The sequence below is a fragment of the Scatophagus argus genome, chromosome 4 (genome assembly GCF_020382885.2).
Source record: "Scatophagus argus isolate fScaArg1 chromosome 4, fScaArg1.pri, whole genome shotgun sequence".
In the NCBI taxonomy this organism is placed as follows: Eukaryota; Metazoa; Chordata; class Actinopteri; family Scatophagidae; genus Scatophagus; species Scatophagus argus.
In genome coordinates this window covers 11,423,787-11,446,534 of record NC_058496.1, presented here as the reverse complement: position 1 = coordinate 11,446,534, position 22,748 = coordinate 11,423,787, and the positions used below count along the sequence as shown (strand labels likewise).

Genomic DNA, 22,748 nt, shown 5'->3' with positions numbered 1-22,748 from the left:
AAAACAACTATTAATGGAATCAAGCGCAAATTTGACCTTGAGGTAGAAAACGTTTGGCAAAAAATGGCCACATAATATTGTCAACATCGACCAAAACAGAACTAAGAAAACCCAAAAAAAGAAGATCAATTAATGAAGCATTTAAAAAAAAAAAGTTAAATTAAAATAACCACACTTGCCTGTATCAGTGTTTAAGTGTTTGAACATTTGGAGCTGACCTCCTGAAAGCTACTCTTAAACACAGTTCATATTACTGATTAAAACAAAAAAAAAATCGCACACAGCAGAATGGCGTTCAATCTGTTATTTTCATTCACTGTTTCTTTAAAAAGTTGCCCTTTAGGTAGACATTTCATTTTAATGCTTTTGGCTGGTGCACTCACAAATTAATCTGATCAGGTCTCCCTCAACACCAGTAACAAAAGACAAATGGCTCATCTGACAAGCTGAAAGACAAAGCTGGAAGCTGCTCCACTGACAATGAAAAGAATCATCCAGAATCGGAGGATTAACAGACGTGAACTTTACTTTAGAAAGGAAACCATCGAAATCTAAAGTTCATGCTCAAAAAGTTCTATTCAATTCTTCAGCGCATGTGTGTGTTTGCAGAGAGTGTGTGTGTGTTTTCACTGTATGTGTGCATGTGTGTGAAAGCTAATGCGTGGCCTTTCTCTCAGAGGATCAATAGGGGCTCTGTTGCCGAGGTTACAGGAGAGATCAGAGACTGGCTCTGTCCCCGCCTCAGCCATCATACTTCATCATGTGCTGGGAGCGTGCGTGTGCGTCTGTGCACGTGCGCTGGCGTGGATATACACGGTGCACTTGTACATGGAAACACTCTCGTGGAGGAGACGTACAGGAGGATGATAAAAGAGACAGAAGACGGATAAAAAAAAAAAAGTAAAAAATCAAGATGAAAAATCTTTCAAAGCTCTGTCACTTCTTTAAAGCCTGACAGGTTCCCTCGGCTCAGTTTTTTCAATCTCCTCCATAACTATCTCCACACACTCGGGATAATAAACTAGTCCTTTGGAGAGTACGGTGACCAAGCGTGGGATTTTGGTGTGATTGATTCTTTTTCAACAGCTCAAGCTTTGGGCATTTATACACACTTGTACAGATATTCATTTTCAGGTAGTATTCCAGAAAGAGCGCCAAACGGATCTACCTGAGTGCCATGTGAATGTGAGCACACACGTAGTAGGAGTTTTTAGATCGCTCCCTTTAAAATAGCCACGTTTAAATCCTTGCATTAACGTCGCAACCTGCTAAAATAAACATGAATTTAATTGGTCTCAGAAGGTCTCTCTCTCATCAAAACTTTCAATTATTTCCATACATTCTCTTCCTCTGTTGACCCTCACATTCTGCAAAAACCCCAAAGCAGACTTGACGAAAAGCAATGAGTATAGGTTTAACACGCTCAAGGAACAATGATATGCGTGCCTGTGTTCATGAATGTGGGAGTGTGCGTGTGTGTGTGTGTGTGTGTGTGTGTGTGTGTGTGTGTGTGTGTGTGTGTGTGTACGGCATGTGCACCCTCTGGTGCCAGCCCTGAACTTCTGGCCTGCGTAGCCCCAGCAGCTGTTCCCTGTGTGGGTTACATTCCTGGGGAGAGCCCTGGGGCAGAGCAGCTGCCTGGTGCGACTCTCCTTAGCCCCCCACCCTCCTTTTTTTTTTTTTGACTCTGCTTCCTCTCACTGGGTCTCTTTCTCTGACAGCACATGTAATAACACAGTGACATTCCTTCATTTATTAGTGCACCACCGCCCCTCCTTCACCCTCCGCCAATACTGAAACATACACCAACGCCACAACCGATATTAACATACTGTGTGTGTGCTCACACATACCGTGACAAACTTACACGTCTCATAAATTCAGACTCTTATAGACAAGGAAGACGCGCAAAAACATGTATGGAGAGGAGATGCAAGCATTCTTGCATGCTCAGACAACCAAACACAGCCTCATATACTGACTTTCTGGATGAAGAGAGGAAATATACTGTCAACTGTATATAATGAAAACTAACTGAAATACAACTTGTTAGAACAGATATGTCTTTCAACTAGGCTGTATCTAACAATTATTTCAGGATTCAGGCAGTGAATGTGAAAAGTGAATGTTTGCCATTTTTGCCTAGAATATTGCTTGAAATATTCAAACATGCATGTGTAGCTAATGATTCATTTTGCGAAAACTCAATAACAGAATAAAAAACTAACTGTGTCAGCTTTGCTTTCAACCTGACATCTGTGCTCCATTACACTATCACAGTCATTTGTCCAATGTAGATTATTAGGCCTGGAAAAGGACTCCCTCCTCTGTGATTCCTCTCAAAGCTCCTACACAGGATCAGCGGGAAAAACGCTCTGTGCTGGCAGTCCCATTGTTTTCCTATGGGAGAACTCAGTGCTATCCTTGGTGTTGCGCACCACCCGAAAATCAAAGAGCAACCAAGAGCCATGTGTGGCACAGACAGAACACACATACGCAGGCAGATGAAAAAAAAACACCCTAAACTAACAATTGCTGACAAGAGAACATCAACTTAGCAACAGTACATCCCATCATGCTACATATAAATTCTGATTTGTTGCTCAAAAATGTTAGAGATGATGAAACGATGAAGACCTTATACCTGCGCTTCGCCTCTGCAACCGCTCGCGGTGAGCAAAGAGCAAATTTCTTATCATGTGAACGCAGCTTCAGGGTTTTAATTTTTATTCATCTATTTTTTTCCACTTCTGAAGCTGTTTTTGTTTCCAGTCTGTAAACCCACTGAGACTGTCATTGTGATGAAAGGCTACACAAATAAACTAGGACTTTTGTTTTTTTTTTTTGTCCTCAGACACTCCTTGGTTTATTCTTAATAATTCTTCTTCCTGTGTCTGCTCTTCTCCACCTCACATGTGGAACCAGACAGTGAAGTGGTAAACCTAACCTGGGCAGAAACAGACAATGTCTTCTGTGTGCTTGACCGACAGATGGCCTTCAACAAACACACACACACACACTCAAGCATGCATGTGTACTCCCACAAAATCAGAAATGCGGTCACAAAACTGCACAAATGCACACACACACACAGAAGCACACAGCGTCTCACATCACATGAGGCTCATGGGAAAAGTCATGCACTCTCACTCTCATACATGCAAACACATGCTCCGGCTCACAGACGCATTCATGGTCACTCACGCCATTCACAAAGCAGTCCCGCCCGCCGCACGCACAGCGCCGCGGTCAGCAACGGATTTACTTTCACTACAGCGTACATGCTCACGCAAACACACACACACAGACTGCACACCATTCTTTACCGCACCTTTATCACTTTCACTGTGCGATACTATAAGCGTCTCTGGACAAGCAGCTAACAGGTGGTCAAACTACTGTATATGTAACAGCGTGCCGTGCCAGATGAAGCTGTAGTAATGAGAAAATACCTTACAAAATGGATTGATAAAACTGATTAAAACAGCAAATCAGGACAGGCTGTCACTGAAGAGGTATGCAATCATGTTAAGGAGATTTCTTTTTTTTTTTCAGTTCTATATTTAGGGTGAACAATTTGTGTCTTGTTTTGTCTTATCACGATGCATCTGCGGTCGACGTACTACCAACCGCCCTTCAGAAGCCATAAGAATCATTCCTATAATCCAGTATTCATCCACTCAGCTCGCATTCTCTGTGAAGTAAACAGTGAGGGACCGCAGCTGAACTGCACTCACTTTTGTATTTGTGCAAGAATTTTAAATCCTCAGCCCTTCTGAAGAGGATTCAGTGGAGGATTCAGAAAAGCTGAGTGAGAAGACGAATACAATCGTAAGAGGAGACAGAAAGGACGAGAAAGAAAGAAAGAAAGGAGAATAAATGGGCACATTTATAAGGAGAGAACTTATGTGATTCTGAATGAGATTGCTAACATTAGGACAGGACCATTGCCTTCAGACAGGTGCATGCAGGTGTGTGTGTGTAAGAGAGAGCGAGCACGTGTTTTCATGCCTGACTATGTGCATAATGGCCCTGTGTATTTTTAGCGAACATTGAAAGTTTTTCCTGGAAACTGCAGATGAGATTCTGCTTTCATCTGCCAGGAAGTCCAACTAAAGAGGTTTGGACCTAAAGTTGGACCCGAGGCCAAACGCGAAGTGACCTCAGCTTGTGACTGCGAGTTTAATTAGTGAGTAAAATCACAGAAATATTGGAAAGATTAGAGGCGACTTTTTCTTTTTTTTGAGAACTTGAAGTAGTGGCCTGACTGTGATTTTGGGAACGATAAAAAAGCCTTTAGATGCGACTTTAGATGTCTGGTTTCAGTACAACAACTGCTCAATTGGCACTGTACAGCAGAACATCTGAGCCCCATTATATACATTACTGACCCAACAAAACAGCTCATATAATTAATAAGAACTTGTAAAAAACTAAATATGTATCAAGTTTTTCTTTTCAAGACGAGCCATGTGTTAACGATGGAGGTTAGCGTGAACAGTTTACGGGCTCGGCCACAGCTGCGTTTTCACACTCGTGCTCCCGTAGCGAGAGGCAGCAACGTACAGTAAAGAACTCTTCACACAGCTGCAGAGCACAAACACAGACAAGAAAACACACACGAACATACTCACAAACATCGTTAATAGTACCATTAAGGAACTTTGTATAGTACTAAAACATGAAGCGAATACTTTTGGGATTTAGTCAGTAATGGTGGCTGTAAAGAGAGCTGCTATTACAGCAGAATTTACTACACATTACTAAGCAGTGAGCCTTGGGATAGAAGGGAGAGGAAACCTTTTTTTTTCTTTAATTATTGAAGGAGATTATGGAGCTTGGATGGATACGCTTACTTGTCTGAGCATGTGTGAATGTATGTGTGTGTGTGTGTGTGGTCTTACCTCAGCGTCTTGATTCTGTAGGTCGTAAGTTCTCTCCAGAGCGCGCATTGTTGCAACGCTTAGCTCCTCTTCTTCGAGCAGAAGCTCCAAAAGCATCACTAGCTGCTCCGACGTCACCTGAGGAGACAAAACCAATCATGAGATTAATAGTGCCAACGTACACAAGCTTCCTCATAAAATCTACTGAGACATATTATTGGACATTGTGGAAAAAAAAAGTCACATCCTCCTGACACCAGCAGCTTCAAACTACTAAACTGGCAAAATTATATAATATAAGCATTTTCTTTTCGGTGCTGGGGAAGGCTTGATGGAAAATACACATCAATATAAAGTCAGGCAATTAATGCAGCCTTCCAAAAGGAGGAAACGGCAGCATAATAAAACAGAGCCGAGATACCAATTGAATAAATATGGTAAACCAAGTGAATCTTGTACAACTGGGAAATATTACAAAATAGACAATTGAGGACGGATGAAAGGAAAATATTAGAACTCAAATCAAGGACAGAGAAAGAGAGAGAAGTGAAACAAAGCAGTGAAGTTGTCCTTTTTGATATTGTCCTATTGTAGAGAAAAGAAGGCAGCAAACATGCTGCCAAAAAAAAAAAAGGGAATCTTTTAGAACATTTATTCTTTGTAGTTTATGAGACGCTATGAAATCCCCGACTGCAGCGATGACAGCGCCTTAAAACTGAGAAAAGTAAAAAGCTTTTACATGGTGCCACGCTGCTCTTAATAGCGCACACACTGATCGTGTTTTCTGAAGGCAAACCTGAAGGAAACGAGCTATTTTGTTCTCATGACCGACATCTTCAGGGACGGTGAAAACGGCGGTGAAAAAAGCGGTGAATTTAGATGATCATTCTGAGGATGGATGTGGGCAGTGATATGAGAGAGCGACTTCCTCCTCTGGAGAGAGCTGTGCCCAGCCTTGCCTGCATCTCTCGTGCATACACCCAGCACTCTCCGGTCCCAGTCTGGGACACAATTAATGGCTGAAGTCCCAGCAGAGACTGAAGTGAAAATAGGTATGAAGTGTGTGTGTGACTGAGTGAAGCAGAGCGCGAGAGCGACAGGGAAAAAAAAAAAAAAAAAAGAATGTGACAGAGAAGGAGGTAGACAGACAAAACTCCGGTAAACACATCCAGCAAGGAGTAAATAGCTCCATTTATGCAATATCTATTTCGTAAAGAGCCTATCCATTTAAAGCTATCTTTGGTAAACAGCCTCCTTTGTGTTGCTGGGAAATATCTGATCTGAAACCAGGAAGTGTTTCGGCGTGTAACTCTTAAAGCTGAGGGAATAACACCCAGACTATACTGGCAAATAGTTAAACACACACACACACACACACACACACTGATGATCATTTAACTCCGTGGAAAATCTGATATCCAGTCTTTCCCTTCACCCTCGATCGACTCTCCCCTTCCTCCGTCCCTCCTCCCACCATTTTGTGAAAGCTGAGTGTTTTCTGAAGTGGCGTCTACATCTCTAAAGGGTCTCTCCGGGGCCCACCCATGAGCCTTCTCACTCTCCCACCCTTTGAAAAGTGAGGAGTCCACAGCAACGAAACACTACTCTCTCTCTCCGTCTTATACACAGCAGACACACACACACACACACACACACCTACCACAACACCCACATCCATCCCTCTGCACTGACAGTGAGGTCCTGTTGGGCCTGTATGTACTTTTGTTGCCATGGTGGTAATCAATAAGTCTGCACCAGTGTCTCCAAAAACAAATTCCTGGTCAATGATGGTACATTGCATCACACGCACACACGATATCATCACATGTAACATCTCCATGGTGAAATCACCAACATCAACAGCAACCTTGTATGATCTACTTCTCATACTCTACTCATGTATGTGTGCTGTACATGAGTAGAGTTTTATGCTACTTTATACTGTACTTTTTACTTCACTATGTGCACTAAGTGTTTCCCATGAGTTCTTTGTGCTCGTGAACCCAAAATGAACCTGATGCAACAAAGACTGACTCTGCCAGTACAATAAAAAACTGCTAAAACTCTGTCTTCAAAAACCTCAAGAAGACCTATCTATCTATCTTGTTTTCTATGAGTATTGTGGTACTTTTTCACAATGGTGTCTCCTTCTGTACTGCGCCTTGGACTGTAACTATTTGCACACTGATTTAGCCAAACATCCTATGTGAAAAATCTCAACTGTGACTGGATATTTCTTCCATCACTCCAACTGTAGGTCAGTATCACCGAGTGTTTGACAACTGCTTTGGGAGGAATCTAACTTCACATCGGTGACTGAAATTGTGTTTGTAGGGTACAGCTGAGTGTGTGTGTGTGTGTGTGTGAGAGAGAGAGACAAAGATACAGGGGAGAGAGAGCAATTATAGGGCAAAAGGTGAACTCCACGGCTGAGTACTCCCTTATTAATGGGTACAGCCTGAAGAATGGCACACAAACACTTACAAACCACACACACACACACATCCATACACAGCCCCCTGTCATGACCAGGTCATGGGTAACTCTAACAATAGCTCTTAATAGTACAGTGCTGAAAGTACTTTACCACTGAAGGGGGAAATGTATCCCTCTCCATCTCAATGATTCATGTGAAAATATCTCTCCTCTCTGTCTTTCACACACACACACACACACACACGCACGCACACACAGGCACACACACAAAAAAGAATTTGGCCACATGAAAGAGGCATTTCATTCCCATACTGTCCATCAAAGCTGAGGAATGCTAATGGTGAAGAAAAAATACACAGCCTCGCTCATTCTCTCTCTCACACACACAAACACTCCTGTAATCTCACTCATAAGGATAATAAATATATATATATAAAACAATGCACAAACCAGCACACACTCCATCTATGTACAAACCACCGACACCAGTCGGTTACTCTCTCTATAATGAGTACAAAGACCTCTGAGAAATATGAAGCTGAAATGTACCCTTCACACACTGACCTCTAAACCTCTACTGAACAATGATGCGCGCGCACACACACACACACACACGAGTGGACATATGCACAAATATAGACAGTTTGCCACAGTGATGGAGAGCTCAATGAGAAAACCAGCTATAGTAAACAGAGGATGTGATGTCAAAAACAATCTATAAATACATTACAATGCGTATACAGCAGAGTGTGTGTGTTGATGTATATGTGTGCAATGCTGTGCATGGAATTTCCATGGGAGTCAGAGAAAATGAGAGTGATGAGAGAAGAGTCAAAAGGAGGAAGCAGCTACATTTTGTGTGTGTGTGTACGTGTGTGAGTGCATATGTGTGGGTGTATGGGACTAAGCAACATTAGTCATGCTACCACTGCTGCATAACATGTTCGCACAGCACAAAATGAATCCAAGTTCTTTGGCCTTTTGTACGGAATGTATACACACACACACAGCATCAACTGTAACACCAAAAGAGCTGCAGTAAAGGAGTTGAGTTAAAAAAGGGTCCTCCAAATTAAAAAAAAAACAAAAACATAAATCTTAATTTTTTTATTTCGATCCTTTTCCAGTAATCCATCACTCGGTTCAGTATTTCCATGGCAACATCACTTAGTATCGCTCTGCGTTCTGTACAGTACACAGGAGGGTGAGCCTGTGTCCCTTTTCAATGCAATTGACAGGACTGATTCAAAAGATTTCCACTCCTTCTTCTTCTTCTATCCCTCACACATCCTCAGCGCTAAAGACGGTCATGATCTACACCCCTTTTAGTCTCTGGTTACAGTAAGAGGTCACCTGCCATTTAGCATCACATCTCTACAAGAGGAACCTCAGATAACCTCTGCTAACTGAATCACTCTCCCACGTTTCTGCTTCAAGAAAAATAACGCTGGTCTTTTTTTACTCCTACTTCTTGCTCTGGTTTTTAGACTTTTCTCTCACTGGACTGTTGGTCAAGGTATTGTGGCTTGAACTGTTAAACTTATACAGGTTGCTTGTAGTGATAACAAGTCAGTCTCATTATAACTGACAGGTAAACCAAAAAAGGAAATTAAAAAAAAAAACAAAACAACTGAAATGACAAGAAATGTGGGGAGAGACAAATAACAAACAAAAACAGAGACAGACATGAAAAGAGAAAAAGCACAGAAGAGGTTGTGGGGGGGGGGGGGGAGTCAGAGAATGACCCATAAAATGTATATAATGAGTCCAAAGCCCCTAAGGGAACCTCTTTCTACGCCCTTGGCACCACTGAAAGGAATACAGAGGTGTTGCTTATGCTTTCTTAACCTCCCTTACCTCCCCTTTCTTCTTTCTCTTACTCCCTACCCTCAGTGCCAATGGGGGAGAGTGTGCTGCTTGTTCAGTCACACTACATTAAAGGGGCTGGCAACACCGAGTAACTGTGACATTATAAAACCAAACTATGAGAGGCCATTGAATTATGTGTGTGTGTGTGATGCCGCTCGGTTGCCTTTTATTTTTGTCTGACCGCAGGCTCGTAAAAACACATTCTGGCACCAGCAGCTAAAGGCCTCAGCCCACGCCTCAGGTACTAAGGTTTCACCCATTCTTCCCCTCAAATCCCTCCCTTTCACTCTGCCTCTGTCTCCATGACTGTCGGCTCCCCGTCTCCATACCAACTCCTTTTCACTGGACCGAACTGCGTGTCTGGCTCCTCCAATTATAAACCCCTCCTTGCATCCTTTATCTTTCTCCGTCCGTCTTTATTTTACACTTGATTTAGGGCCCGAGCATTCATCTGCTCAAACTGCAGCGGCAGGCTCAGGGCTTGAGGAGAAACAGTACACCAAGCAGCTGTTAAGATTCTTTCAACAGCCTTGACAGCATAAATAGCATCACAAATACTTACACTTTTAATTAGCCTGTAACTGCTCTATACAGCTGCGCAGATTTAAAATGCGCAACAAAATGGGACAGATGGTTAGGAAGAAAATGGCACGCAAAGAGGAAAAAAAAAACAAAACCTGGAAACCAAATGATGTAAAGAAACCGTTAGTAGCTGGCAAGTGGTCATACGGTTCTCTGAAATCCATGCACCACTTCTACCACTCATAAAGAGCATTTCTAACCATAAACCTAAACAAATAATGTCTGACTCCATGTAGCAGACGGAGCCTCACTATCTCTCTCAGTAATGACTTTATCTAATTAACACATACATGGTCACATTAGCAGGAAGCTTCTCACACAAGAGCAGGAGCCTCTGCTTCAGAAGCGTGTAGTGGAGATTTCAGTAAAAAGCACAGCAGTAATGAGAGGACGCTATGAATATGATAAGGGTTAAAGAAAAATAAATTCATACACTGTGGGAATATGATACTGCAATCCTGAGGCTTCACAAGGTCTCCAAAGACATTATAAAAAGGACTGCTGACATCATAGCTTTTGTAAACCAATTTCGGGTAATGGGTTGGAGCGCGAAAGGTTATCTGTGAGTCACATGTCACCCCTTCAACTTGTGAAATGGAGCTGTTTTCTGTGCTATCATCTGCTCAAATGATGTCACACCTGCTGCAGCTGCAGCACGGCGATGATCTCACCGATAGTGCCGGTCATAGACTGATGACCTTGGTGATGACCTACAGATACAGACTGTCTATCTCCAATCAAATCATGAATAGCGTTTGTTTTTGCTTTAATCAACAAACAGAATCTACAAGGATCAGGATAAGGGTGTATATTTTTGTGTATTGGTCTGGTTGTGGCAGTCAGTCGTTAACTGAATCAGGAAGCAAAAAATATAGAAGACATTTGAGGCAGAATCAGACGGACAAGAGAAAGAGCTCAGAAAGCTTTTCAAGTTTTGAAATGAGCTTGTGACCACAGAGACTGATCAATTGTCTCATCAGTGTGTCTGCTGACATGAGCACATGCGCTAACAACTGGCAAACTGTCAGGGATATTCACCAGCTTGAGTATGGATGTAATGGGAAACAAATATTCACAGCACGTTCAATACGTTGCCAATCAACAGAGCCCATTTGGAAAACAAACAAGTCAATGTGCCTCGTTTATGCTGTGCGCTGGATACATTTTTGAGCATGTACTAGGCATTCATGTTTACTTCTTCTCAGTTCCCCAGTATATAACCCAGTCTGCATCCGTATAGATGGTTGTATGTATGCATGTGTTTGATCAGCTGCTAGCTGGTAGCTGCGATTGACTCCCCCCCCAAACAATCTTCCTTCCTGGCCTGCAAGTTCACAGTCTCAAGCCAATCAAAAACCAGCATGGGGTCACAGCAGGGTTGTGAGTCAGGGGTTAAGCTGAAAAAGCACACACAGTGGGACTGGGCAGTGGGGAATGACTACCTTCTCTGAGGGGGAATCAACCAGGAACACATGCAGACGCATGGAGAAATACTCAGAGTTTATGCAAGTACACATGTGCACTTTCAGCAGGCATAAAGCAGGTTTTTTCAGCTCATCAGAAAGCAGAAAGTGGTGTGTTTTTGTTATGTAAAATTCTATGTTTCTGCAATTTGGCATAGATCATGCAGGCAATTAACATGTTTTCTCTCCTACTCAACACCGCTCTGACTCATTCACACACGCACACACCTCCAAAACAGGGGAAGTTTAATTAATCTCTGGCACTCTATGCTTTGACGCAAGCCACAAATCTAACTGTCTCCAGTGGATGCCTCCCTCGCCTCCCGCTTACCATTCCTCCTTCTCCTCCCACAACCCGTTGTTCCTCTCCCAATGGAGACACAAACAACTTCTCAAACACATACACATTTCAGATATCTTTTTTATTGTTTCACTCATTTCTTAACAAATTTGGAAAGCACAAGTCTCCTAAAGGACAATATTTGTCCTTTCTACCGCCATTGTTTTGGGGAAGTAGAGACAGGACCTTTTTCAGTGCCTTTTTCACCTGTCACCTTCATTGAAAAACCTCCTCCAACTCCCCTTCACGCAGGTGCCCTTACCAACCAGTAGGAGTGACAATGGGGGGCGGTCTCTCAGTGATAGCGGGCGAGTGCTTTGCCCCTGCAGCACCCATACACTTATGAAAGAGAGAAGCCTCTGAAACAACGCTGAAACAAAAGGACTACTGTTTGTGCGTGAGAGAAAACATCTGCAGCATTTGCACTGGAGTGACACATCCAAACAGCTGGACGCCAGCTTAGACAAAGACAGAGGTGAGGAGAAAGGGATGGTGCAGAAATGACCAATAAAGGATTTTTTTGGGGTGAAACTACACATGGACAAACTGATGGAAGATACATGCTTCTAAAGGACTTTGTGAAGGATAAGTTCTATATTTCTATTTTTTAAATCAACAAATAATAAAAAAAAAACAAGGGATTGATGCTCCTAAATACTAAAATGTCATTTCTGTGTATTCAAAGTACAATGTATCTTATACATCTGTCTCATAGAATGTCATTGTAATCCCAAAACTCCAGTTTTAAGCAACACAGTGTATCCCGTTCTTGTTGTTGTGTGACTGTTTTTCCATATTTATTTTCCATAGTTATAGTTTCAGTTTTGTGTGATGGCCTATATCCGGCTTTGGTGGATTTTATTCCTGCCAACAACAACATTCTGTGGGAAATACTGACGTCCCAATCCAAATTCATCACCGTATTGGAATTCATTTAAAACCTGATGCTCGGCACTAACAAGGTACATTCAGTTATCTCACAGATATCTGCCCTCTCCCTGAAGACATAAGGCACGGAAATATGAAAGTGACTGAGGCTGAAAATAGCAGAGCACCCAGGTTTAATTTCCTCATGTCATTTGTTCTGGCCTGATACTGAAAGGGCGAGAGCAGCCTAGGGTCATGGTTAAATATTATCCCTGGGGGGAAAGAAAAACAACAGTGGCTACCAGCCACACTGCAGTTTCCTTGAAAGGGGTTGTGGATAAATATTATCAGTGGTGTGTGCTGCTCTTGATTATCATAACTCCAAGGGGTTAATAGCACACAGACAAACACACATGTAGTGACAGGTCAAAATTTTGTAAGCTCATTTCATGCAGTTGAATGTTGGCAATTTAATCATGCTGTTGTATAGCGAGCAAAAGTGAGCATACACGCACACACACATAGCTAGGAATCGTCCGGGTTCAGCTGGATGACAACCATAATGGGGGTAAAACACAAACATGCACCAGTGATGACCTCCAACGTGGCACGATAGCTGCCACCTACCTCCATTGAAAGACACACTGAAGAAAAGAGGTAGAAGGCCAGAGTGGGAGAAAGAAACATGGGATGGCTCTGGCAGGCAAGAGTCAAACACGAAGAGGAAGTGGCAGCAAAAGACGAGAAAGGGAGAGGAGAGAGCAGAGAGACGCTAACATCGCCAGAGCCGTCAAAAACAAAGGTCATGTTCAGGAGGAGACCGACTGTGTCTTTCTGCATTTGTTTGAGCTGTGTTATCTCCTTCTTTGTTGGTCTTTGTGTCTTTATGTGTGTGTGTGTGGCTGAGTGTGCAGAATGTATGTGTGTTGTCTCCTGGTTGAACTCCAGACTGGCTGGGTTCAAGCAGTCTGAGCTGACAGAGGTATGTGGGATGGACTAAACCCAGATATCTGTTGCACAGACAGAAACGCACACACAGCTGTGGAGTCATGCACTGCACACGTGCACGAACACACACAGACATACACACGAATGAAGAGGAAAAAGAGGTTGATATTAGAGAATGACAGAAGACACCGCAGAAGCAGGAGAGTGATGGAGTAAGAGAGAGCATCTCAGAGAGACACCGACGGGAAAAACAGATGGAGAGAAATTCAAAACTTGTTGTTTACTTTGCATTAAAAACCCAGGAAGACAATCCTTCTGTCTTTTTTTCCTTTGATAAGACCACATCCAGTTTAGCAACACATGATGTCCCAGACTGGAGAGCGTGGAGCCGATACTGTCGTCTGTAGTATGGCTGTTGGCAACAACTGAACACTTTCATATGTGTCTGTCTGACTGTTTTAATACTACATTACTCCAGACCTTTGGAAAGACTGAGAGAGTAGTTCTGGGTTTTCACCCCCCGACAGTCTGACCGATAGTGTGCACAGCTCCGTCACAGTGATACAACGTGTTCATCATTCTCATTGTAACAGGACAAAAATAAGGGATATACATTTTTAATGGTCACAAGAACGTTTCTCAAGCCACAACAAAGTCAATCAATGGATAAGTGGAATCAAAAGAGAATCCACTGACCATTTTGATTAGCCAAACATTTTCTTGCTCCAGATTCTTAATTGTGAATATTTCCTAATTAGATAGTAAACTGATTTTTATCTGATATATTTGGCTGCTTGGCCATTGGTCAGACAAATCTAGCAATTTCAGAGACACCATTTCCGGATTCAGAAATTTAAGGTGAGTATTTTTCCCAATTTTCTGACCATTTATACACCATATACACAAATGATTAATTATAATCTGCAGTTTAATAACTAGTGAAAATCATCAGTTACTGAAGAGTTCAGCTTTTTCTTCTCATGTTTCAGAAAGTGACTGGTTTGAAACACATCTTTCATCCATGTAATATAAGTCTAGGATCATTTGTGCATTTGGGTTCTTGACAACAAGCCACTTCATTAAAATAATGGTTTGACCATCTTCAGGAGTTTAATATAGACTTAACAGCAGCAAAGCTTACAGGACACAGACTGCTGCAAAAAAACAACCCAGATCATATGGCATAAATACAACAGTGAACTCAGCAAATGCGAGCAGGGCATCATAAGTCTGTGTGAAAACGAGCCCCCCCCCCCCAAAACACACCATCAAAAATCTTACACACCTCGTTATTGGTTTCATGTGCAGAGATTTCTGTAATCTTCAGCGTCTATGAGCCTGGTAGCATACAGCTGAAATTACTTTTTGCATGCATGCACATGTGCGTATCTGTGTGTGTGTACCTGCGCGTGTGTTTTTGACAAGGCTAATTGCGTCAGGGCTGTCTGAGAGTGCTGTCGGCTCCCCAGTCGTTACCAGGAAAGACAGATGTTTTAGAAGTCAGCACGCCGCATTCATACGCGCACACACAGACACGCAAACACAACATTACGTACTGTACCTATGAAAGCTACGAGGTGACGCCTAAATCTGATTTTATGTGAAAAGCACTGATTCATTTCCCACCACTAAAAAGCCAGCTCCATTTTACAACCCAGGCCAATATTGAACATGACTCTACACTAAGTGTCTGGCTAAAGCGTCACTGGCTTAAACACCATGACCTCCACGCTACAGTGCATTTTTATAGCACTGCATTACACTGAATGTCTAAATTTGCGTTTGAATCGACTCCAAAATGAACAATGTGTATTTGTGTGAGTGACAAAGTGCTGTGCTCGTTTTGTACGCACTGTGGCAGCCATATTCAGCAGGCTGTGTTCTCTCTCTCTCTCTCTCCCTCTGTCCCTGATGTGTTTTCCATGTGTGCTGGAAAGACAAACACAGCTGCACTTTAATGACACTCAAATGCTTCTGGGATTCAGAATGCATGTGTGTGTGTGTGTGCACGTGCGTGTATGCGTCTTTGTGTAAGGGTGTTCGTCCTTTTCGACAACTTCAGTGAAAAGCCTGTTGAAGCTACTCTTGCTCTGTGTAACTACTCCTCACTCTATCCCCAGAACTCCCCAACGCAACTTGTGTATGTGCATGTGTGTGTGTGTGTGTGCATGAGAGTGTGCCCTGGCTGCGTTCCTCAAAGAGTCATGAAGCTCTAAGTGGTATTTCTGAGCAGATATGCCCGCCATTAAATGGTTTGTCAGCATCGTCAACCCAGACTGGTGATCTCTTTGCACCCCTCCCACCCCCAATTTTACTCTATACCCCCATTCACAAACACGTATACATACACAACATACACACACGCAGACTGCAGGGAGTCCCCGGACGAAATGAGACAGGCTGTGAGCTTCAAATGACCCCGAAAACAGAACTGCTGCTGAGTGATAAATGAGACAAATACATGCTGGTCCTCACTCCCTCTCACTTTCTTTCAGTCTCGCTCTCCCTCATTAACACAACACAAATGGAGCCATCTCCTCTCGCTCCTCTCCTCCCCTCTCTGCACATAATTCTTCCCATCTCTTACACTTGCGCTGCTGATAAATTTTAATTTTCTTCTAGCTCTTCCTTTTTCTCTACTACCTATCAAATGAGAAAACCGTTTTCACTCTCCATCAGCACAGACGTCAGGAACTTTGGCCGCATTAACACTTGAGTAATTGAGCATTAAACAGCGTGATTTCCCATTATTTTTTAGAAGTACGGCACCGTGATACATCAGTCAAACTAAAACACAGTTCTGTCATGTACACTTTTACAGGGGCTGCACGGATTTTACGCTCAGGAAGTTTATACAGTAATATCCTGTCATGTTACGGCATGGGTTTTACAGGTTAAACTCTGGAGTCACATATACTGGACGCGTTACCAGTTAACAGTGCAGTAAAGCATGTGGCCACACAGCTGGGTATGTGTTCTGTAGAGGAGCATCCACGCTTACTGTATAAGCTTTGTGACAAGCAAAAAAGGTACAGACACAAACAGGCACACAAATGAACTGAAGGTTTGGCAGGTAATGCTGGATCAACAGCTTATTGATGCAAAGCGTGTGTGACAGAAGGCTGAATCAAACAGCAGTTGTTTGCCACACTGATCCCTTGATTCCCACACAGTCTGTTCTTCCTGGTCAGCACTTTTCACAACAGCTACTGCAGAAAATGACAAAGCCAGTAAGATACTTTTATTGATCTGTTGTTTTACTCCGGCTGTGTTGTCCTGGACTCGCCTTCTCTCCCTTTCTCCTCTGATTTTCTCTTGAACTTTCACTACCGCTCACTCTCCCATTGAGCTCATCCTTGAGAGACTTTTCATCTAGTGTACTCGAAAGAATGAAGAAATCCATTCTTTTGCGGCTACAGTACAATATGTGCACTTATTGTCAGTCCATCTATTAATGTCTTTGCCATATAAAAAGCAGATAGATAGTAGATAAGAGCATGGCTCTCTGAAACCATCTTTATCATCTCCGCCTTTCACCTCTTTAAAGAAATTCTCAAATTTGTATCCAGTTGTTAACAAAAGCGAGAGTCCATTCATTTGCACTGGTTTCCTATTGGTCGACAGCATGAATTCAGGTGTTCAAGTTAACAGAACTGAAGTCGACATGAAATATTTGTGCAGATTTATTGAGCCTCGATGAACAAATCAATTGATTTTGCAGCAAATTTTTACTGTCTGAAACGCTCCTGAACATAACAGACTTTCAGTTATTATACACAGCTCATGATCATATGTCAGGGTTAAGAATTAGATCTAAGAGCTGTTTCTGCAATACTACAATACACTTGTTTCCCAGAGTGATGGGTGCACACAAATCCTCTATCAACATAAAATGATAAAGAGATACATACAAAGATTTGAAGAGATAAGTAGCACAACATGAACTGGACTCATAAAAGTGAACCACATAGTCACACATGATAAACACTGTGACTGTGATGACCTTTCTAATTATATTTGATGAAGTTCCCGCAGATAGAAATACTGCAATTTAAATATTCCATTAAAGCAATAGAATGGATTATTTTTGAAGAGCTCTTTACATTCAAGCCCAAGTTTTTCTTTCATTTAAAGACAATTAATGGGTTGTGGCTCACAGTAGTGGATTCTCAGCTGATCCCCAGTCGGTCTGATAATGGAGAAACATACACACACAGACACATGCACACACGCGCACACACACTTCCGACCATTTCCCATCCTGATGTGATGAAGTCTGGCCGGAAACAGCCATTTCCCTGAATGTTCCCATCTCTCCTCCGGCATACTCCCTCATCCCTGATTCATTGGCAATAAATCACAGAGGGAGAGAGAGAAACAGAACGAGGGAGATAGAGCAAGTAAGAAAAAGTGTAAGAGAAAAGAGAAAGAGAAGGGGAGACGGCTGTACAAATCAGGAGATGGTGCACGGCAGACGAGAGAACAAAGATGAAGGAAAACCAGATGTGTGATGGGTCCCCATCAAATTCGAATTGCTGAAATGTTGGCTGAGTGCACCCTGAAGTGGTGACGTCTCATCAAAGAAAACAGCACAACACAAACACCATAAAAACACTATTACTGAGCGAATAATGCTTTATTTCATGGGTACTGGTCAAAGTAAACAAACAAAAAGAGAGGAAGATTTGGTTGTAACAGAAAAACAGAGAAGACTGTTGGGTTATTTGTCACTCAGTCTTTTTCATTATGGCTCATAATTTATTACACACAACACATTTGGGTCTATTTTGGCAAAACATGGACGAGGATTAAATTCAGCCTGTTTATTTTACGTTTCACAGACTGAAACTGTTTCAACAGTGCTCTCCCGCCTTTTTCCCCATCCTCCACTTACAGAGTACTGTACTGTACACCACCTGCAAACCCCACCCGATTGAAGAAGCTCTTTGATCATGGCCTCCTTTATGTTTACCCTCCCACAGGGCATTGAGTTACCACCACTGCCTCCCCTGTCAAACCATCAACATCGCACCTAAGTACGATTTTCAGTCACCACTCGAATTCAGTTCATTTCTCTGTGGGTTTACATTCCCTGCTAAAATGGAAAGTGGGATACCTGCACTTCTATAGGAGCAAAATGCTCTGTGCTGCTTTACCTCGGTAGGTCTTTAATTTGACAGCAGTAGAGTTAAATGGTCCCTGTTAGAGTTCAAGCAGGAACATTTATTTCATGTTGTTTCCTCATCTGTCTGTTCCATAATTTCTTTTCATCTCTCTGCTTGTGGCTCCTAATAAAAGGCATAAAATGCCCTAAGTATGATAGTAAATAATAATAGGATAGCCACTCACAGCACGTTGAAATGAAAAGTACTTAACTGGAGATTCGGATGAGCTGTTATTGTACGCCAGCTATCAAACTAGAGGCCTGAATGTGTTTAGCATGTCCAGTTAAGATTCACATTCATGTGTACCTTGGAAACAAAAGTCGCTCATAACGTTTGGATCCCCTTACCTCATACGGTCACATGTTGTCATGTGACCAAAGCTCAATACATAAGTAATGTGATACTGTGCTTTCTCCATGGCAATGGACAAATTTTATTCCACTACCACGGAGAAAGAATGAAAGAACGTTGTTGCAACATCTGGAAAACCTGGAATCAAGGATCAGTGTTTAGATTCTGATTCTAAACACTGATCCTTGATTCCAGGTCTGTTCCTACAGTGCCTTCATTTTGAAGACAGCCTGTTCCTCTACACTTGTTTTTGTTGACATTTTCTCAGCCACAAACCACGTAGCATGTGTTATCACAGTAACCCATACCATCGACAAGGAAGGTGCAGATTGTCACGCCAGTGCAAATGAGATGACAGAGTGACAGTGAGATGGAGGCTGACTCATCATCCATCTATTCTGCTTCAGCTGTCAAGTTTTAGCGGTATACAGAAATATGTCTCTGTTCTCAGATGCGTTGAGCTCCGAGTCTATGGCTCCCTGTATCGACAGTTAGAGTTTCTGTTGACCTGTTGCTGTTCTATTCTGTAGGATTAATACTACACAGGCAGAAATTAGCATGTGCGGTTCAAACAAACGAGACTGCGAAGGAAACAACATGGACGCTATAAGCGTGCAGCCTTAGCGTCAGGGAGGTGAGCACTGTGAAGTCTAAAAAAAAAAGTGAGGTGCAGAACAATTTCTACTGGAATGTCAGGAATTCCGGATTACACCATTTCCCGGATTTGTTTATCCAGGGGAAGAGCTATGTAAACACTTTCCATATACAGAACCTTATCACATCTACACCAAAGGCGCTGGGACGTGTCGTACTGCATTAAATATATTGTATTCCAGTGTAGATATGTAAATTGGAACTACGACAAACTCAGATACGGAAGGTTTCTTTTTCTTTTACCCTAGTAACAGAAACAATTTTAAATCACCAGGTAAACACATGATTTTGATTCTACTCACTTTGTGTGTGTGAGTGTAAGAGTTAAAATAATGTTATTTCAGATTTGCTGCATCTGTCAGCCATTAAGGCGAGTTCTTCCATGAACCCCGAGTGTATTGAACACCCTTCATGGCAAAGCTGCACTCTGAGGTTTCAGGAAAGGTTTAAGCATGGCGTGATACATATTGATCATCTTTGAGGCATTTTGCCATGGAGTCCACTTAATCAATATGAGACCCAGATCAATCACAACTTACAGATAGCATCTTTAAAGAGCAGGGGAGCATGTCATTCCCAGGAAAGTTAGCCAAGGTCTCCCGCTATTTCCCAGCTCTTTTCCCCTACAGGGTTTCCTGTCCTGATCAGCAGGGGCAGACGGACCCTCTCATTACAGAGACCGCAGATGAAAATGAGAGCAAAATGAGGCCCATTACCATGCGGCCGTGACTAATATCCCTCTACAGACCTCTCCACACACACTGGAATCACACACACGCAAGTTTTACGTGTACACAGAAAAGTCAGACGCACGCACTAAAATGTGTGTGAATCAATAATGTAACAGAAACAAAGACGGGGGGAAGTTGGTAATAAACTTTGGCTCCATTAAATGGACCAGATCTGGGGCTGCTCTGTGGGGGGTGTCTGGGTCTTTCCACTGAGTGCATCTATAGGTTTGTGAGCGTTTGTGTGTGCGTGTGTGTATTCCCTAATCATCCATGATGTCATTAGCACTAAATGCGACCCTGGCTCAGCCTAACTCCTGCCCACTAAAAGTCTTAGTTTCTCTATTCCCTCTCTTGCTATCTTTTCTTCCTAACCACTCATACCTCATCTGACCAGTCCGGTAATATTTTATCTGTCATGTGCTTCTCTCATCTCTTCAACTATCCACTGTGCTCTTCATTTCCTTAAATGCCTGCAACAGATTCATTACCTTACTGGAATTCATAATCATCAATTTCTAACCCACCACTGGTCTCGCTCGTGCTTCAACCCTCAGCTCCGAAAATCCCGTCTTACTGATTTCTGTTGTCTGCTCTGCTCTACTTCTCTTCATCTCTTTCTCTTGCCACGCAGTCATTCCGTCACCTATTTATTCACTTTCCGTAAGAAACCCCTGCTCTCTTCTTTTCCCAAGCACATCATTTTGTGGCTTGAATACATGTTTCCATTCCAATCCGAAATGATAACCACAGGGGGATACATGATGCCCAGCGGTGGCGTCTAGCGTTGTTTTTTTTCACATTTCTCTTTCATTGTTCGGTGCTCCAGTTGTAACTTTATCTCAGATATATATCCCAAGTTCCCCTTCATCCTCTACCTTCCTGTCTCCTGTGTTTTAACCCGCCTTCCCTCCACCTGTGGTGATTGGGTCAGCTGAGTGATTTACAGCCTTGCAACAGGCTGGTAGATGCAGGGAAGAGAAAAGGGAAGAGAGGCAGATGAAAAGAGGAGGGGCTGACTAGAAATTGGGCTGTTTGGCGTTTGAAGTACATGAAGGAGTGATATAAAATACACCTGGTCCATCCATGGGGCACTCTCTGTACACAGAAACAAAGGGAGGGGAGGGAGATGTAGAGGAGGGAGAGAGGAGAGGGCCAGGCCACAAGGGGAGAGAGGGGAGAGAGGAGAGAGAGGTGGATGGAAAAGGGGGGGAGGGGCCACTTCGTGTTTCCTTTCAGGATAGCTTTTATGGTGTAACTTCAAACGCTGACCTCCCACACCCCCTGCCCCTAATCCCCCCTCCCTCCCTCGCTCCATCCGTCCGTCCACTCGTCCATCCCTCCCTCCTTTTTCTCACTATTGTGTATGGCCAAGTGGACAGTAATTGGCTATTCTTTCATGAGGGTGATTTCAGCACTCTCTGCCCCCCCCCACAGGAAGAGGCCCTTTTTGCTGCCCCTTAGAAGTAAGTGCATTTACGTGTATGTGTGTGTGTGTGTGCTGTAAATATGCCAGACGGTAGGTATCAGGTGGTTAAAGTGAGCTGCACTGGCCACGGACTATACAGGCATTTCACTCGCTACGCGTTCCAAATTACAACACAGGAACTAGAGGTAATCGAATCCAGAAAAATCATGTTCCAACACAAAGCTTTATGAATACTCTCTGCTTTTCAGCCACAACTTAAACATGTGCACCTTTGCTTGTGAGTAAAGCTTATATTACATCTGTTGAAAGCTGCGATATAAAGTGTTGAAGGGAAATAAAAAGCCCTAAAAAGTCACAGGGAACATAAAATTTTCTTGGCACTGAATGACTGTTTTATTTTTCCTTCCAAAATTTTACTCAAAGACACCTGGGGGGACTTACCTAACTTATTCATGCCATAAAATGTAGCAAACAAAAAGATGAAAGACTATGCCAATGTTTCCTACAGTGTGAGCATATCGAGATTGATATTTAAAAGCTGCTCTCGTCTTGCTAATGACTTCTGGCCCTCTGTGGCTTATAGATCAGTGTGCGTTCATTAATGATACAGGCGTGTGTGCAAGTGTGTGTGTCAATTAGTGGGTGGAGGGGATTAGCTATCCCTAGAGAGCCTTAATTAACACTACAGGCGGATTCAAAGCCATCTTTTCTCAATGTTTTTCATGCATTTTTTGGCATTTTATTTGGTAGCAAACAGTGCAAATTGACAGGAAGTATTAGATGAGAGCGAGAGAGAGAGAAAAAGGGTGCAACAAAGGTTCAAGACTACAACATCAAGGCTAAACGGTTCCCACTCCCAACAGAAAAACACAGATGCCATCCCACACACACGTTGGCCATGACCACACACACTCACACACACAAGCACAGTGGAGAGCATGTGATGTATACAAACTCTTAAAAGGTTAAATATGTGGACATCGACACAATATAAACACGGACAGACAAGTACAAGGTAGTCTGTCCTTGCAGA

At 42.7% G+C, this 22,748-nt stretch overlaps 1 protein-coding gene across 10 annotated transcripts in view; it reads right to left on the bottom strand.

Annotated features, from left to right (window-relative positions):
* LOC124058442 (aminopeptidase O (putative)) overlaps positions 1 to 22,748 on the bottom strand; it is a 69,337-nt gene that overhangs the window by 8,748 nt on the left and 37,841 nt on the right. For 8 of the 10 annotated variants that reach the window (XM_046387701.1, XM_046387700.1, XM_046387702.1 and 5 more), the window contains one exon: positions 4,905 to 5,021. In XM_046387701.1, coding sequence (XP_046243657.1) covers positions 4,905 to 5,021 — 117 coding nt within the window. Of the gene's footprint in view, positions 1 to 4,904; positions 5,022 to 15,241; positions 15,318 to 22,748 lie in introns of all 10 variants that reach the window. The other 2 variants (XR_006843255.1, XM_046387705.1) reach the window with 1 other exon arrangement.